At 39.4% G+C, this 20,096-nt stretch overlaps 1 protein-coding gene across 1 annotated transcript in view; it reads left to right on the forward strand.

Moving 5' to 3' along the window:
• Positions 1-20,096, forward strand: part of FRMPD4 (FERM and PDZ domain containing 4) — a 303,831-nt gene that overhangs the window by 175,424 nt on the left and 108,311 nt on the right. Inside the window, exon 2 of the mRNA XM_061988547.1 lies at positions 9,574-9,690. Coding sequence (XP_061844531.1) covers positions 9,574-9,690 — 117 coding nt within the window. The remainder of the gene's footprint in view (positions 1-9,573; positions 9,691-20,096) is intronic.

The raw sequence follows: 20,096 nt of genomic DNA on the forward strand, positions 1-20,096 counted from the left end.
TTGAAGGTCATCAATGAGTGTTTTAAGGACAGGACTCATGCTTTTGGAGCTGCTCTGGAATCACTGGGCAGGGATGCTTCATATTATTTACTACTTACTGAATAGGGAACGTAATTTAAATTGGAGTTTTTTTCCCCTCCAAAATTAAGAGGATAGTATTAATTTCATTACATTAACAGAACAAGTTTAAGACATGCTGCTGTGGGTTTTTTTTGACCATTTCTTTTTGTTTCCCAAGAAATTGAAAGGCAGAAGAGGAGACTAATTCGTAGTTGAAATCTGAAAAGTAGTAAATGTATGAAGATATCTTCCTACTTCTCTCTTCTCTGTGGTACTTTCCTCTTAATTAAGATTTGGTTGGATTTTTTGTTTTACTGTTTTGTTGATCCAGTTCATCTGGAGACCTAGTAAGAGTTGCTATCAAAATCAAGCAGTAGGAATGTAGGCTTTAATTCAATTTTATAAAAGCTTTTTTTTTGTTTTTTTCTTTTTGTCAATTCAGTCCCCGTTCACTGCATCCTTGTGACAAGTTTACTCTCCTGCAGGGTAAAATGTCACTTTACAGAGCTGTGAAGAATTTTCAAGTGACCACAGGCCTGAAATGTGGGTGACAACTTTACAGAAATAGGAAGCTCCCATGTAAATTTTGTACCAGGAAGGACTCGAAAATTTTCAAAACTGTTTTTTCTAGTGTATGATTATACAGAATTTGTCAGCTCACAGCAGGCAGGTTGTAGTCACATTAGAGTACTGAAAAAAAAATACAAAATTTGCTGTGTATACAAAATGAGATTCCCTTTTCTTCTCCAAATGCAGCATCAACAGTTGAATTTTAATAAGTTCACCTCATATTTTGTAGGGCACAAAATGAATAGCTGTGTAGTAAGTGGTCAGAAAGTATACGTCATATTATCACTTTTGTCTAAAATGTGTTTAAGCTTTATGGCATTGTGTTTCCAGTGTTCTAGTCTATACTACCATAATCTCTCATCACTAGTTAGAATGCAGTCAATGAGCTAGACAGCATCTCTATCACACATGTTAATTATGATCCTTTTTTTCTCCAAGACAGAAATGGCAAAACTCCTTTACTAGTCACTGAGCTTAATAGTGAATCACGGCTGCACTTGAAAGCAAAAAAACTCCGTGAAGATCCTAAATAGGGAAAATTCAGCGTCTGATAATAGTCATGATTTTGTTAGAGAGAAATGCTAAAGGTTGCATTGTATGAGAAATGAGTTTGATTCTAGCTGTGGTGTGGTAAGGTTTTCCAACATGTACTAGTCTGAGAAAATGCAAAGACATTTAAAAAAAATTTCCAGAAAATTATAAAAGAAATATACAAATAATCCAGTGAATAAATGAGAAAGCCAAATATGCTTTACATACCTTTGTTTCTTTGTTTGGTTTTTTTTTTGGCAGGGAAGTTGTTTGTTTGGTTTTTGGGGTGGGTTTTGGGGTTTTCTTGTTCCTGAAATATAGAATAAACCTGAGAAAGCCTAAAGTTGAAAGCCTCATTAAACCACAAAAAAAGAGAAGTCTTGCACACATCAGTTTTGAGAGACTATTACTTTCTAGCACACATCAGCATGAAGTTGAAGCATCATATGCAACAGAAAGTCAAAGAGCCTTTTATAGGCGTCTGAATCCCAACCATTATTTGCTGCTTTGGGTACTTTCTGGCTTTTGCAGTACAGGATACAGAAGGGAAAATAATTCCTTCAGGACTTTGGATGTGTAATGGGGTCAGTATGCTTTAAATAAAAAGTTACAGCAGTCTAAAAGGAAATATAATGGAGACTTCTGTTTTCTGTGAAAGGGGGACACATCTTTAATAATAATGGAAGTATAACATAGAAGAAGAGAAAAACAGACAAATTGAAGGTGTGACCTATATCACATATTAAAAAAATACCAAACAAAAAAAAACCCAACCAACCAACCAGAATCCAGGACAAGCAACAGCATGAAAGTAAGCTTATGGGACAGGAGCGACTGTGAGGAATCAGAATACAAGAAGATTTTTTGCAAACAGGAAAAACTCAGATGCTGCTGAACAGGACAATGGAAGTTAACAACTATACCAATAGTGAAGAATATAAAACTTATTGTGGAGTTGGAGACAAGAAAAGAAGCATCTCAAGATAGTTAATATGCCTCAGGGAGTGTATCTTGTCACTTTTCCAAGGCACGTCGAGGTTGTTAGTGCCTGGAACAAACCAGTCTTGGTTCATTGTTTGTCCCAACTTACTACCTGTACTTTTGTACCTTGAATATTTTTAGTTCTGGACAATAGTGGACAACAGCAGCCCTTTGGGGAGCCACCACTCAATACCGAGGATAGAAAATTCAGGACAAGCCTGAAAGGTACCAGTACGGGCTGGGGGTTGACCTGCTGCAGAGCAACTCTACAGAGAAGACCTGCGAGTCCTGGTTGACAATGAACTAAATATGAGCCAGCAGTGTGCCCTCGTGGCCAATGGCATCCTGGGATGCATCAAGAGTGTGGCCAGCAGGTCAATGGAGGTTCTCTGCCCCCTCTACTCTGTCCTGATGAGGCCTCATCTGGAGTCCTGAGTCCAGTTCTGGGCTCCTCATCTCAAGAGGGACAGAGAACATCTGGAGAGAGTCCAGTGCAGGGCCATCGAGATGTTCAGGGGACTGAAGCATCTTACTTATGAGTAAAGGCTACAGCAACTGGGACTGTTTAGTCTAGAGAAGAGGAGACTGAGGGAGAATCTCATTAATATTTATAAGTATCTAAATAGTGGATGTCAGGATCTTTGTTTAAAGAAGTCACTCCTATAGCACGCCACAACCAAAAAACCTGGCCCAGGCAAAACCACTACAGGGTCTGCTTCTAGATAAGACTATTTCTGTATGGGTTTATAGGACTCATCTGTGCAGAGATAACAAGCCTGTCAATGTCCTCGATCATGGATCAATCACATCTACCTTATTTATTGTACAGTGCCCCTTAGGAGAGTTTCAATAGCAGAGTATGATGATTGATCTTGATAGTATAGATACAAAGTCTTGAAAACTTTCATTTTCTCATGTTTTCCATTTGAAATGGTAGAATGGAAGTAAACTTAGTATGGTAGCCTTTGGGTCAGGAGTGGGTGAGAAGTGGATTAAGAAAGCAAGTTTCTATTCCTGAGGCAGTAGAAGATTAAATATCATAGAGAGACTGTTACTGAACTTTGCCTTGTGTCACAAGCAAGTCTCTTACTCCCAGATAGACATGCAATACAGACAGTTTAGATATGATGTTTTTACTTTAAAAAACTAATAGTACAAAATACTGTGCCTTTGGTGCTACCTTCTCTCTACACTCACAGTACAAGTTCTGTAACTTTAGTCATCCACTGCAGTTACAACTGTGTTGTTCAAGAGATTCTTTAAACTAAAATTAGAATTTAATCCTTCTACTATTTCAATCCAGCAGAGCAAATCCAAAGTAAATGCTTAAAAGGTTACGAATAACTAAAGAGGAGGCATGCATAGAATATTACTATTTCAAATTGTTTATTCTACATAGCTCCACATGTAATTGTGGAGCAGTTTTACAGAATTATGAAGATTTCTATCAGAAACCCTGTGGATAACTTCAGCATTTGCTAAAATTTGTCAGCCTATAGATACTCATTAACTAAAAGTCTTGTATAAAATAAGTCCACAGGATTAAGAAAGGTAAGTATTTTTTGCAGGTATGTGTTGGGGGGAGGTTCCAAAGGGAGCTTTAATGTGGAATTTTTCGAAGATATATGCCAACTTGAAAAGATAGTAAGTGATCTTACAGATTGGATTGTTCAGGCAAATGGTAATAAATCGGTAGATGGTATCTACCCCAAAATTCTAAAGCTCTTGATATTAAATAAACTCATTTGATAAATATAACATAAAACTTCTCACTTAAAAATAATGGTGCCGTGAGCTTGGAAGGGATTTGCACTTGACTGAGTGCTCTTAGATGTTTGAGAAAGGGCCATATAATGGGGAATAAGATGTTAAATTTTTTCAGTTTTATTACATTATACAGCAATTTAAGGATAAGAGCTCACTATTTATTGCAAAAAGGTTCTTCTGAGGCTGATATAAAATCCATCTCCAGGTTCATATGCTTGAAGTTCAATTTTTGGTGTCTACACGCAGTGACATGTTCAAGCTCCAACTTATACTTAGTGGAGAGATAGTATGAGTAGAAAGCTTGCAAATTCACATCTACTCTAGAGGTAATTCTCTAGCTCTTCACTAAGACCCTGGACACCAGAGATGGTCTTCAGTTACATCCTGAGACACTTTCTAGATTCCTACCAGAGAGGCAGCCCATCAGTGTAAACATAACCTGAGAGTGAGGTGAAATTCCTGTCTCAACAGAGACACAAAACAGAGAAAGATAGTGATAATAATCAAGGCTATGGAAAGCTTTGTACAGGGAGCATGTATTGGCCACAGCAATGCCATGCAACGATACAGGCTTGGGGCAGAGTGGCTGGAAAGTTATCTGGCAGAAGACCTGGAGGTGTTAATAGCCGGCTGAACATGAGCTGGTAGCATGAGGGGCCAAGAAAGCCAATGGCATCCTGGCTTTTATCAGAAATAGTGGGATCAGCAGAACCAAGGAGGTGATTGTCCCTCTGAACTTAGCACTAGTGAGGCCACACCTCAAATACTGCGTTCAGTTCTGGGCCCCTCACTACAAGAAGGACACTTTACGTGCTGGAGCATATCCAGAGACAGGCAATGAAGCTGGTGAAGGATCTGGAGAACAAGTCTGATAAGAAGCAGCTGAGGGAGCTGGGGATGTTTAGCCTAGAGAAGAGGATGCTGAGAGGAGACATGATCACTCTCTACAACTACCTGAAGGGGAGTTGTTGTGAGGAGGGAGTCGATCTCTTCTCTATAGTAATGAATGATTGGAAATGGGCTCAAGTGCTCTCGGGAAGCTTTAGATTGGACATTAGGAAGAACTTTTTTCACTGAGAGGATTGTCAGACACTGGAACAGGCTGCCCAGGGAGGTGTTTGAGTCACCATCCCTAGAGATATTAAAAAAATGCATAGATGAGTTGCTGAGGGACATGGTTTAGTTTAGCAATGGGCCTGGCAGTGTGAGGTTAGTGGTTGGACTCAATGATCTTAAAGTTCTTTTCCAACCATAATGATAATAATGAATCTGTAATTTCATGATTGTTATGCTCTTTTAAAATTACAGCCTTAGAGCTTCATTTCACTGGTTCAGGGAAGTGTGGCATTTGTAACAGAATTTACAGGCTTGGGCTGTAGTTGTGATGTGATTAAAAAGTTTGACAAGAATTCTATAGCTAAGAGCTATTGAGAGGATTCTCTACTTTCTAGTTAAAATAAGTTTTGGGCAATGGTACTGAGTCTGTAGTCAGTGCATGATAAGCATCTGAGTACAGATCCTATTTTATTTTTTTAATTTAATGTTCCCAAAAATGTAAATGTTTTATAAAGGTGAACAGTGTTGTTTTCTGCTTTCAGCATTAATACTAGCTAAACTGCTCTGGACGTTAGACTCTAATAGTATGGGTTAAAAATTCAAACTGTTCTAGCTTTGATCTTTAAAAAAGAGGTGTGAATACTATTACAGACTTTCACTTCTTGTTTGTGCCATAGTTTATGCTGAGCATGTTCTGCATATTGTGGAAGTGGCACACTGCTGATAGAGTACAGGAGACTACGCATGAACCCACGTTTCAGTCATGCCTTGAGCACAGGGCAGATAAAAGGCTGACCTGGAGACACTCACTGTGGTGCAGCTATTGTGTTATCAATCAGAAGGTCCCTCCATAGGGCACATTGGTTCCTTACTGCTTTAGTGATTTAATGAACTGATTGTTCCATGTGAAGCAGTTCAGAGGGATCAGGTTTTATGCAATCGCAGCAAGAATGTAAAAAACAGATTGATGGGATATTGTAGCTAACACAGAGCTCTGCTGGTGTGATGCTGGCCTAGGCTTTCATGATGAAATTTGACACCTACAAGCTGTGCTGCGACAGGCATTCCAGCACCAGGTCTGATTGCCGTGAGCAAGCAGGGCCAGTGATAGTCAGCAAGTAGTGCTTCATCTGCAGGCAGGCTTGCTGAGGTAGAAAGCATGTTTGGGAAGTGTGCAAATTCTTCCAGAAACCTAGGCAGTCTTAGTGTGTTTCTCCTCCTCTGTGAGAGAAGGAAATGACAAATGGTGATCAGTGAGCTGAGGGATTTGTCCAAGATCACCTACAGGGAGGCAGGATTTAGAGTGGGATCTCCCATGTCTTGATGATCTTCCTCACTACTGAGACGTTCACTTGACTTAAAGCCTGCCAAGACGGCTTTGTGCTTTGCCCAGGTTAAATGCCCAATATCCTTATGGCTTCCTCTCTAGACTTTGATATTCCTTCTGGTGTATATCTCATCTTTGCCATCTTTTGCCCTTTGTAGTGGCCATTGTCCTTGCAGTCAAACAAAATAGTATTCAACAAATTGATGGAGGTGTATAGAATGAAATAATGCAGTTGATCTGCTCATTTTTTTTTCAGGCTGTAAAGGAAGCTGGGAATTGCCGGCACTAATTACCTTTAAGTGTAAAAACTTTGTTTTGTTGTTATGATGTTAGTGTATATTATTTAATTTTACAATGACTATAGGAAACATTCAGTATTTTTTTTTTCCTGTGGAGCCAACTCGTCAAATTGGCACACATCATATGTAGGTGTATAATATGTCTCAAGTGCTAATGTCTCTCCCACTGATTATAAGAAAGTCTGGAGGGCTATATCAGAATTACACATATCTATAGTTAAGTAGGACAGTTATTACCCATTGTATATGGTAAGTTCTGACACCATTAATGTTTAAGGGCTCAAAGAAAGCTTTCAGGGAAATTAAATTTACCTTAAAATCCACTAAAAACACACAAAAATGAGCATTTAGTTTGGGTGCAGAGAGGAATAGAATTGGTCATCGTTACTGTCCTATGTTCCTACAGATTATCTGACAATAGAAGTTTGATGTTCTTTACATAGGAATTTAAATGTTGGCTGTACCCATTTCACAGCTGGAGAAACTATAGCAGAGAGTTTGCAAAACACATTTAATTAAAGTGAAAAGTGTTAAATGCATGGGTATCCTTTTATAGTCCAGATAAAATAGGTTACTTTCTACTTTATTTAGTTAACTGCAGTGTTTAGGATCTCAAATACTCTAAAGTGTAGTTTGAAGGCTGTAGATGTAGTTAAGCTGTCATTGTTAGATTGTTAGAAGGGAGCACTCTTTCTCCTACTGTCAAGCATATGGAGGAACAGCTCAAGTTTACGTGAAACTGCATGAGAGAGTATTGCAAGTATTTGTTTTCTTTCCTCAGATGCCTGTTTTTTAATTCATTCCTTTGGTCGGGAATGGGTTAATTGCTTTTGTCTGTGGTAATGGAGCATGTCTAACATTTGTGTGTTTCATTAGCCATGAGTAACTGTAATTTTTTTAAGATTTCTAGCATGTTCAAATATTAGACTTAAACTCTGCCTTATGGCAAATACCTGTGTATGAATATGCTGACAAAAATGTTTTTCTACTTCTTGAAGATAGAGGACTTAATGTAATTGGTAAATTAGATGATATCTAGCACTCCATTGTAATGCTCCACTTTACATGTAAATTATGTTTTGAAGCACCATATCTTTTCTCAGTTGTGATTAATCCTTGAAATAAAGGGGGAGGGGGAAACAGCTAGTTCGTTTTTAATGATGCATTCTCCCTTTGGGAAAGATTAACTATGTACAACTTTGTTGAGTTTAGCAATTTGTAATGAATTGTTGAGTTGTCCATGGAGACTAATTTTGTTCCTTCAGGAAAGCGTTCATCAGGTTACATTGCACTTTGCTTCTCTGAAGAAAATAAGTTCTTACCTCTCTAAGGCAAGAAAGACTAAGTTCTGTGCCAGCATTTGGACTTTAATAAATCCAGCAAGTAAAACTTAAGCTGTAGTACCATAGAATCTTAGAATGGTAGGGGTTGGAAGGGACCTTTAGAGATAATCTAGTCCAACCCCCCTGCAGAAGCAGGTCCACCTACATCAGTTCACAAAGGAATGCATCCAGGTGGGTTTTGAAGGCCTCCAGAGAAGGAGGGATGGGATACCACAAGGGCACATTGCTGGCTGATGGTTAGTTTGTTGTCAACGAGGACTCCCAGGTCTCTCTCTGCAGAGCTGCTCTCCAGCAGGTCAATCTCCAGCCCGTTGGGGTTGTTCCTCCCCAGATGCAGGACTCTGCTCTTGTCCTTGTTGAACGTCATGAGGTTCCTCTCTGCTACTCTCAAGCCGGTCAAGATCTTGCAATATGTTTGATGGGTAGAGAAAAGGCAGAGAAGGCGAAGGCAACTAACTCAGAACATGCTTTTATTTTGTGTCGTTTTGATTTGCATGTCTAAATTTCAGATTGTACTCAGTGTTATGTGCTGATTCATATTTGCCTGGCCGTGATACACTCTGAGACTATTTTTAGCATCTTTGATTGCCCTGCCTCCTTTTCTTACTCTTTTTCAGATTTTACATAGATATTAATGGCTTGATTAATTTTGCAGAAAGAGCTATTTGTTGCCTTCTGTACCTTTAAGTTCCACAGCAGAAAGTGGAAATGTGTGGTAACACCTAGCTTAATTCCTTCAAGGGAATGGTAAAAGTGCAAAAGTTGGGGTTTCCTATGGGAAGCTGTGGGGGATCCTCTCTAGCTGTATCTTTTTGGTGCATGGAGTCCATAGAGGGCATCTCACAAAATGTTTCAGATCTGATGGGGAAATACTGTCACCTGGGAGTGCTGCTCAGTCTCCCTTGTTAGGTGAGCTGTGTAAGCTATTCCTTTATTTAAGATAGTATGACTTGGCCCTTGTTTGGGAGTGGAAGTAGCAGCAGAGAGTGCTGGGGGAGTGGTACACAGAGATACTGCAGCCTTTTAAGTTATTTGGAGGAAGAGCTTAATGGATAACAATCAAGTGCAGCAACATCTGTGCATTGAATCAATTTAGCATCCATATGCAGAAGCCTTAACAGCCTTCCTTTCATTCCACCACATGAAACAAAAAAATGGTTTGCTAGCAGTGAGAATGGGTGTTGATGTTCCTTCTTGTGCAAGGTCATGTCCCATGTGTGTGATCTACAGCCATGTGGTGGGTTGTTTTGTTCTGAAACTGTAGTGAGAGCTGACATTTGAGCAAAGGATGGCAAGGAATGAAAGTGCTTCTCATCTCTTATACTAAAAACTATTGAAAGTATTGTGGATGTGGGACTGATGGAGTATGACAGATTCACTGGCTAAAGGCTTGAATTCAAAGATTGTTAGAAATGATGGTGTTATCTTTCCACTGACTGGAAGGATATTACAAATATAGGTAGACCTGTTAACTTGTTTTCCCTTGCTTAGGTTTTGGCTGTATATTTCACAACTGTGAAAGTGTCTGGATGCCAAGTGAATGATGTGAAATAAGTAAATTGGAAGAATAAATACAACAGATAAGTAACTGTTTGTTTATTTTTTTCTCCCTTCCCCCTAACCTCTCCCAAACTTACAGCCACAGGAACAAATCTTCAGGCTGGGCTCACCCTTCAGGGACCTGGAGCTTGAACCAGGGGACACCTTATGGATGGGAGATGACGGCAAACAGAGATGGAAGAGACTACTTCATCAAGTAAGTGGGCAGCGTGAACTGTGCAGTCTGTAGCTAGCAGAGCACTGTAGCCCTGCTCTTGACTGTATCGCCTTGGAATCCTAACACAGTTAATATTCAAGTGTTTTAATTTATTGCACAGAAATAGCTTTGACTGTACTTTACTGTTTCTTGTTTTATTACTTGGTTATTTCACTTGTTGAAGAAAATGCTGATAATTTAAAGACCTCTAATTCATCAAGAAATTACAACAAATGTTATTAACCAAAAAAGAAAAAAGCCATGTTTAAAGAATAAGGTAAAAGGTCAACTCTGACTGTAGCAGTTATTCTCCATCTCTGACATGCAAACACTTTTAGTTTGTCTAATATCTTCCTAATACTGCTATGAGAAAGTCTATATTTTGATCTTGTAGAGTAAATATTCTAATTCTTTGATTTCCCATAGTCCTTTAGCTCTGAATTTAAAGGTTTGCAAAATAAATTTCAATGCTGATGATGTGATCATAAAAAAAAAGCTTTTCTTTTCTCAATGAAAACTCAACATAATTAGTCTTTATAGTCACTTAAGTGGCTTGGATAAAATACAGTTACTGTTCTAGCAAATGTACTCTTACATGGCTTTGGAACTTCTTCACTAAAGATGGTGATGGTGGTGAGTTAGCAGAACCATTGCCTGTTTTTTCCAGAATTAAGCTTACATCTACTTTTTAAGACTTGCATTTTGATTCTGCTCATGTGAAGCATTGCAGGTTTTTTAATTATTATTTCATTTTTCTGTTTACCACTCTCTGTAGAAACTTGCAGGTGCTTTAAAAAGTCCTGAATGGGAATTACAATTCTTTTTTTTAACATAGAGTAGAAGGATCAGACTGATTTTAAGTTGGCCATCAAAAGCCCTGAATTCACTCAAGATCCTTCATCTGCAAAACCAGAATTGTACAACTTAAGAACAAGGATTCCCATTATTCTGCTTTCTCTTCTTCTTCACTTTGCCCAGGGTGTGTGCCTTGGTTTCCTAGGAGGCATTTGCTTTTGGAGACAAAAGAAGATTTGTAGCAGCATGGTGTCCTGCAGGCCTTTCAAGATTTGGAGAGATTTCAGAGCTGTCCAAAGAAGGGTTCAAAAGCTGTCTTTGAATAGTTGTTTTCTTCCTTGAACAAGTATTTGTCATGCTTTCCATGTCTGTAAGACACCTGGTACAGCACTGGACAATGTGAAGCTGAATGCCAGGTGCAACGTAACTATATTAGCATAGGTTTTTCTGCCTGGACTAAGCAGGCTTGTCAAGACGTATAGGTGATCTTCCAAAGTACTGTGCAGATGTGACTTTGCTGCTTCTGTTGCTCTAGTTAGTGAAGGGACCTGCACACCTTGGGTGTTAGCTTTTTCTGCAGACTGTCAGGTTCTCCTCTGCCTGACTGAGATTCATTTGCAAAAATAATGTCCTGCTTCTGAGGGCAAGCACCACATTTGATTCCTCCTTTTTTTTTCACACTGGTCACATAATGGGATGCTGCACTTGTTGTATAGCTATAAACAGCTGCAGCTTACAAAATGCAGTGCATTAGTACTCGTTAATTTTGCAATTTGGGAATGTTTTCTAACTCTCAGGAGCTAATGATTATTTTGTTTATTTTTTTGATTGCCTTTTAGTACCTTAAAGTGCCATATCCCTCTCTTAAATGCAGAAACCTGCATCTAGGAACAAAAATCTGTAACAAGCAGTGCCAAATTATGCCTTGAGTAGTGTTAAGCTTGTTGTTGTTTTGTTGATTTGGAGATTTTTCCATGCTCTGTGAAGTACTTGCTCTCCAATCTCTTTAGAGTCCCTGCATGTGGATAGCAGACTACATGGGTAAAAAAAAAACCAAACGGGCTGCTTTAAAGGGTGATGAGAATGTGGCCTCTGAGAAAGCTGACCTGCAGAAGCCTTTGATATTTTGTACTAGACTTCCTTACCCTCTGATACCTCTGAGCCATCTTGGGTGCAAGTTAAACAATGCTACATACGTACATGTTGTGTGAGTTATAGTACGTAGTCTTGTGTCAAATGTTTTAAAGCAATAGCATTGGCTGTAACACATGCACAAGCCATGTCTGCAGATTAGTAATGCATCTTACATGAAATGACAGTCCTCTGAAGTTCATTAAAAGCCTCTACCTTCAGAAACTGAACATCAGGAAACCATTTGGAACTGTATACTACTGTACTGAATCACCAGCTGTCCGCTGTTAATAGTGAACTTCAGCCCAGGCAGCTACTACATCATGACAGGGGCATTTTGCAAATACTACTTGACACTACATAAATGAAAGCAGGATTTAATTTCTTTCCTTCATTTTCCACCTCTGGATTTTAGGAATGAAATAGTGAGGTGGTTGTTGACAGTTGTGTCAATAAAGGCATGAGAGACATCCACAAGACAGCATTTCATATTTTCTCAAAGGCTTTTTTATAGCCATACAGATTAACAAATTGCATCACACTGAAAGGGAAATAGCAATTAAAATCCTTCACTTGGTTTTGATTAAAGATGTATAAACCAGGTATTATCACAATGAAATGTGCACATGAGTTCTGAACAAGCAAATAACATAATTCATAGCAACATTAACTGCTTTTTAGTTAAATAATTTACTACTGCCATATGTACATATCCATTCAACTGGAAGCAGGCATATTGTAATTTTGAAATTGTAGGAGGAATAGAGAATCCAGGAGAATCTTTTGATGAAATGAAAAGTAATTATGTAGTGTCGCTGTAAGTGTTTTGAGGCATGAATAGGAAGAGATGTTTAATATATATGCTGAAGCAAATTTAATTTTCTTTCAAATCTCTGAAAGCCCTTATGGCCTGAGCTAATCAGGGCCAGCTTCCATTGCCAGGCAGCATTTTATAAAAGCACAAGAAGAGCCTTTTATCAAAATATTTTGAGATGTTGCTATCAATTCATTATCTCTTCTGTACAGATGACACAAGCAGGGTCATTTTGCAAATCTCTAAAATACCTTTTCTTAATTTTAGGCCATGGTAAATTAAAGTTTCAGAACTTCACCCGTCTCCTTTTAAGTTACCACTTTTACTTGAAATGGCCTTATAAGTAATACATTTCGATATGGTACGATGGCAGTCATCTACTAGTCTTCCAGCATGTTCTGTACTTCACAAGCTGTATTAATCTTTAACCTTTAATATAAAATCGTTTCCAGTGTATATTTAATTATTTTAAAGGCTTTTTCTTTGCATTTATTATACATGATTATGAGAACTTTCTCTAATGCTAATTTGAATACAAACATGACACTTATAAAAAATGTATTTTCTGTGGATATAGGGTTTCAGGGAGACAGCATGGGAAGAAGGAGAATTTTGTCTGATTTTGTACCCAGAGAGTTTAGCCTTATGGCAATTTTGGCTTGTCTAAGTTGTCACTGCTACGATCTTACTGATTTTCAGACCTGTACATTTTTGCCCTTTCCCTTGTGTCAGCCTTGCTACTTGTCAGATCTGGATGGCAGTTGATAGAGGAAAATAAACTGGCAAAAACTAATAAAAAAAGAAAGAATCCTGCAGAGAAAGCCTGAATTTTATGTCAGTTTAGCTCCCTGAGCCAGCCCTCTCTGTGGTCTGACAGAGTTGCAGAGTAGTTCAGGATGGAAGAAACCTCTAAAGGTCAGCTGGTCCCGCCTTCTCCTTGGACTGTGGCTAATACCAGGCGATGAGAAGTACTACTCATTGAGAAAACTGACTGATGTGGAACAAGGTTGCCACAGACTTGTGTTGCCTTAAATTGCTCTATAACTGCACTCTAAGGTGCAAGGTGAAGTAAGATTTGCTGCCATGGAAAGCTGTACCCCTTTGATTTCTATTTAATTCCTAAGGTAATTCCTGGTATTTACAAGTATATAAATGGTAGATGTCTGGAGGTTGGGACATACCTTTTTTCTGTTGTATTTGGTGACAGGACAAGGGGTAATGGGATGAAGCTGGAACACAAAATGTTCCATTTAAACATAAGAAAAAACTATTTCACTGTGAGGGCAAGGGAGCCCTGGCATAGGCTGCCCAGGGAGGGTGTGGAGTCTCCTTCCTTGGAGGTCTTCAAGACCTGCCTGGACACATTCCTGTGTGACCTGATCTAGATGGACTTGCTTCTGCAGAGGGAGTTGTACTAGATGATCTCTAAAGGTCCCTTCCAGCCTTACCATTCTATGATTCTATGATTCTATGATTTTTGTGGATCTGGCTTCTATCATTCAAATAAAGACCAGAGTCTAAAATCAGCTTAACTGAAAGGAAGTGTAGCCCTTCCTATGTGGACTCAAAGCACAGTGGTCCCGGTAAGGTGTAATTAGTTATTACACTCATACATTTTAGAGGAGTCTGTTAAGTCACCCTGTTGTCATATCCTTATTTGCAAGAGATATTATTGATCATGTTTACTTTAACTCCTGTTATTGCCTCAGAGATGATGACAGGATCTTTCTTATCTGCATTACCAGTTTGGTTTGCTCCCTATTTTACTCCAAGGACCCTGACCATCTGTACTTTGTGTATATTAACTTGATTCTATGCTCCAATCTGGAACAAACAGCAAACAGCTGGGACCCCAGGCATGAAATAAAAAGCAGCACATGCAGAGATCAAAGCCCTACAGCATTACTGCTTGGCTTAAAACCACAGGTCAGTCCCCAGACCGCATAGCAGAGCTGAGAGAGACCTGCTCATTGGAAGTCTTTCCAAATCTTGTTACATTAGTATGACATGGTTGCTATGCCAGTTGAAATATGCCACATCATATTTTCATATCTTGAGCACCTGCTGTTGTTTTTCACTGATGCTTTTGTATTTGATAGCACTAAATTCTTCCAGATTTCTTCTAGGTGTACCTGAAAAACTTAATTCTTTTTTCCTCTAAGATATGTTATCCCGTATATAATATAATCTAATCTCCATGAGCATTGCCTTGTGAAGTCATTACATTTTTTTTGTCCCTACTTGGCTTTGTAACTATGCTATTCCTGAAAAAAACTTAATTTTTTAATGTCAGATTTTGTCCCACACATAAAACAGTGGTAATGTGTTCTGCTCTTTGGTAGCTAGTACAGCTCACAACATCCAAATTCTCAAAGCAGATGCATTACAATATTTCTTTACAATATGGCAAAGCCATGATATCCTTCTGTTCTTAAATACTTAAATTTTCTTTAGTGGTCTTCATTTTACTCTTGCAGCACTTGCTCTGCTTGGAAGAGGAAACTTATTCATATGTCTGAAAGGTGGAGTGCCTCTCAGCGTGTTAAGGTGCATACTGTCTGGCCTGAGTGCTCCTCCTTGTACACTCAGCTCTCACAGCTGGTCAGCCATGTGGAGTGATGGAACACAATCACTGATGATATTAATGGCATACCAATCAAACATCCTGCTTATTAAGGGCTACTAATTTACACCAGATGCAAAAGTGAGGCTCACAGTTTACTCAAAATAAGCCCAAAATGAGATATTTTCCTTTTTTTTTGTATTGGTATGTCTAGCCCTACCCCAAAGCTTCTGGTCCATATGTTCTGCAGGCTGGATGTTGCCTATTGGTAGTTTCATCCTTTCTCAGAGTATTTCTCTTGAGTTTACTCTGTTGGGAGGTTCTGAGAACAATCAAAGGATATAAAATACAGTGAAAGCCTTGATTATTGTTACAGAGTTTTTCATCTTCCTGAGTTTTGAAAAGGCTGCTTTTATTTGTACCTTAAGACTACCTTAGAACGTAAGACTATAATGACAGTTTGAAGCCACAGGAACCACCTTCTGCCCTGTAGATATGATGTGATATAGCGCTTTAGTGAATACATTACATTCCTTCATTTCTAAGTACAAAAACAGTGTTGACTAGGTTCACTGGAGCATTTATGTGGCAACTGCAAAAATACAAGCAATGCTACTGCTGTTGCTGCTGCTGCTGCTGCACCATCATTCAGCTGGCATCAGAACACATGTGCTTAAGCAGGGTGTCTACAAGAGGATTAATTTCCTTCCAGTTTGGATTAGGAATGCGAATGGAGGCAGGCTGTATGCCAGGATAATGCCTTAAGCCAAAATCTGACTGCAGTGTGCCTCTTCAGGCATCTCCACTCCCAGGTGAGGAGATGAGGAGCAGGCAGTGGAATCACACTCTGTGGCCCACTTATTCCCACGTCCCTAAAGGGGACATCCAATGAGATTGAGTGGCAGGCAGTTTAACAACGATAAAAATAGTACAACCTATATAATTAGCAAATATAACTCTCGGCTACAGGTTATAGTAAAGCCTAAAAGGCTTCATAGGATTCAAACGTACATTTGCAATATACATTTCTAATAAGACTTCCACTATTAAATTAAATAGGATTAAAAAAAAATAGAGCAGATATAAAATCTTATGTTTCAGACAGGCGGGTGAGTCAGCTGCTGACTGCCTAGGGCTAGGACGAAACTTCCTGTATTAATCAGGTTATTCTATAATTACAAGGTTTCTTGCACCTTCCTCTGAAGCGGGTACTGAGTGCTGTCAGAGAAAGGATACTGGACGAGGCGGACAACAGGTCTGATTGGTATGGCAATTCTTGTTTTTTTCTCTCTTTTTTTTTACGTTCCCTTGTCACTAATAGGGACTGTTGATATGAATAGTGTGCTGTTAGAGAAAGGGTGCTACTGTGCTCCTTTAAGACTGCATACAAATTTTCTTTTGGTTGCTAAGGGTTTGACCTGCTCAAGGACAAGATTGCATGGTAGAAGTGGGAGTGGGGCTAGAAGAGATGAGAAGCAGAAGTAGGGATATACAAACATGAGTAACTGTTTAAAGCAAACCTGAATACTTAGAACGAAGAAGAAAAAATTAGAATTATATAACAACCTGTTTGTGTTAGTGGTCTGCCTAGAGACAACTGGTGCATATGGTGAAAGAGAAGGTACTGCAGAATTAACTTGACCTCCTGGAAAGAGAGGATGATTTAAAAATTGTCCTTCCTTCACAGAGTACTGTTGCTCTAGCCATAAATATGGCAGGCATAAATATGACAGACAAAATGATATTAATATCAGCTGGGATAAATCATTGTTATAATGGAGGAAGTAATAGCAAAGAGATTCTGGTTTGTGAGGTTATTTTATTTTAACTAGAGCATGAGAAAATTGAGAGCTCATTGCATTTTAGGGCAGGTGTACCTCAGCCAGTTCATGTGCAGTAACTCAGGAGCTAGCCACAGCAGTGTGGCTCCTCCTCCACCTGCTGACTCGACCTTTCCAAATCCTCTCTGCACACATGTGACCATCGTTTGCTGAACCAAGAGGATTCCTTACACGGGAATGATGAAGGGAGTTTGTGGTGGATTAGCCAGGTGTCCACCAAGTCATAATATCACTCTCCATCCTAAACGGGACAGGATAGAGGAAGAAATATAACAAAGGGTTTGTGAGTTAAGGACAGAGAGATTGCTCAGCAATTAGCATCATGGGCAAAACAGACTCAACTTGGGGAAGAAAAGATTTGATTTATTAAAGGAACAAAAAGAACAGGGAGATGAGAAATAAAACTGAAGCTTTAAACACCTCCCCCACCCCTCACTCTTCCCAGGACTCTCCTTCCTTCCCACCCAGCAGTGCAGGGGATGGGGCATGGGGGTTGCGGTCAGTTCATTACAAATGGGCTTTGCCACTGCTTTTTCTCAGGGGGAGACCTCCTCACACTTCCCACTGATACACTGTGGGGTCCCTCCCCGTGGGAGACAGTCCCTCATGAACTTCTCCAGTCTGAGTCCTTCCCATGGGTCACAGTTCTTTATGCTCCAGCATGGGGCCTCCCACGGGGGCAGCTCCTAACATCCAGCCCCAGTGTGGGTCATCCACCAGTACAACAGTCCTTCAGGTACCGACTGCTTCAGCCTGAGTCCCTCACAGGATCACAAGTCCTGACAGCAAACCTGCTCTGGCGTGGGCTCCTCTCTCCCTACAGGCTCCCAGGTCCTGCCAGGAACTTGCTCCAGTGTGAGCGTCCCACAGAGCCACAACCTCCTTCAGGCACCCACCTGCTCTGGCATGGGATCCTCCATGGACTACGGGTGGATCTCTGCTTCCTGGTGGCCTCCATGGGCACCAGGGGCACAGCTGCCTCACCATGGGCTGCACCACATAGGTCACAGGGGTGTCTTTCATTCAGAGCCTAAGCACCTTCCTCCTCTGCAGGGTTCATCTTAAAATTGACTGACATTAGCCCCGTCAGCTACAGGGGAAGCTTATGGTAGATCTTTGTTTAAAGGACCCACCTCTGTAGTTCCCCCTACTACCAAAATACCTGGCCTGGGCAAAACCACTACAGAGTTACACAAGAAGGCAGTAGTGTTCGTTGGGCTGCTCAGAAGAGAAGTTTTTGCTCAGTCATTAGCCTTGGATTGCCTGGATGTAGTTGTCCTGAAGTGCAGTACGGGGAATGATGTACTTCAGGCCTCTGTTACAGCACAGATTTTTGATTGGTATTTCTGATTTAGTCTCCAGTCTTTTCTCCAAACATAAACTAGAGGGGTGCCATGAAATTCAGGGAAATAAGGCATCCTGGAAACTTTTAGTCGTGTGTGTTTGAAGGTGGATTAGGAAGTAGAATAAAACTTCTGGAGAAGAACCTGTATAGAAAGAAAAAAAATCAGGGGATGCTAACACATTGTCACAAAGTGTGGAGGTGAGAAGGTGAAATCCTCATTACTCTTTGAGTTCATGTGCTTCTGGATAGATGTTTCATATGGCATAAGAGCATCTCAACTCTATATTACAGCATGTAAATGCATCTGTAGAAGCATTGCTTCAGTACACCAAGTTACCCTTCCCAGGACTGTAAAAAACATTGTCTGTGTGAGAATGATAGCCTCAGTTGGAATCTGCTTTTTCAAACATCTCTCTTGTAAAACAGAGTGAAGTCCCTACAGAATCAAGATTAAAAGCATCAAGTTTTGGTTCTGCAAAGCCATGCGGGTGATTGGGAGAGTGGCACTGGTTACTAAGAACCTCTGAAGCCTTATCTTGGGTCACATGCTATTATCTCCAATGATACAAAGACAGACGCTCTACTAGAACTGGGCTACTTAAGAGTCTTTAAAAAGAAAGAGGGTAAAGCAGCCCCTGAAACACTAAAAAGATGGAATGATGTTGCAGGCTGTACATAGGGACCTTAGTGGCCACAAGTTGGAAAAAAAAGAAAGAAGATAAAGCTGTTTGATACTCAGTGATGGAACTGGGACCTTTCACGGCAAAGGCTAGGTGAAATTTCCCTCAGGCTTTCATTTACAGCATGAAGAAAAGAATGTGCTAGAGACAGGTTATAGAGCAGAAAAAAAAGGGATGAATATCATTACAGTACATTGCTGCTGCTTGAAGTGCACCAGTTCATCATAGCATATGTACAGAATTTAAAACAAGCTATCTAATATACCATATTGATGGTGCCTTTCCCACAGTCATTCATACACTAAGGAACTTCATGCTGAACAACATGAAAGCTAGAAATTAAGAAACTGTATTTATCCATTTGACTTTAATTCTGTCATATTAATATATTTAGTTTTCCATAAAGAAAAGCAAGTATAAGCCTACTGTAAAAGATTATTGTCTAGATTGTTATTGTAGAACAGCAAAGTAGTTTGTTTTACAAAGACAAGATAATGCTACTAACAAAAGCTTTCTGAATTTTAATTCTTATTTAGATTTTAATTGCCCTTTTTACAGTAAAATACTACTTAATTATACTCCAAATACTCAGCTCCCAAATATAATGCTAAAAATCCTCATATTATGTATATTGTCATGTATGTGTAAGGTTAAGGTGAAGAAGTATTTTAACTGAACTCAAATTAACCTGGTCAGTGACAACAATATGACTCGCTGCAATATTTTGAAAGCCATTTATCCAATATTCACCAGGATCCTGTGCTGTTCCATAGAAAAGCTTTGATTTAAAATAAACCAATCAAACCGCGTGGCTGCGCAATTAAATATCGCCATAGTAACACGGATTAAGCACACAACTTAAAGACCTGATGACAATGCAGAGATTATTTCAAGTTTCTTACTCTTCCAGCAGTACCCATATAAATTTACACATTCTGGATCGAACATTGTGAGACATAAAAATGAAAGAGATTGAGGTACTTTTGTAGCATCTTGGGACTTCACAGAATATTTTCATGACAGGGGAACTAATTAGCTGGAACTGCAAATAGGAACTCGGCAAACAGATACAAATAAATGTTTTCTCATGGGATTTATTTAGCATTTCAGAATGAAAACCTGGATAGGCATATTATTTAGGATACAAATAGGATGGAAAAACTTTGCCATGGTTTAAAGAATAGCATAATAATGCCATTTTAATTTTGACTTCAATTTAGGTTCTCTTAATAATTAA

This window comes from Colius striatus, chromosome 1, assembly GCF_028858725.1.
Source record: "Colius striatus isolate bColStr4 chromosome 1, bColStr4.1.hap1, whole genome shotgun sequence".
NCBI lineage: Eukaryota > Metazoa > Chordata > Aves > Coliiformes > Coliidae > Colius > Colius striatus.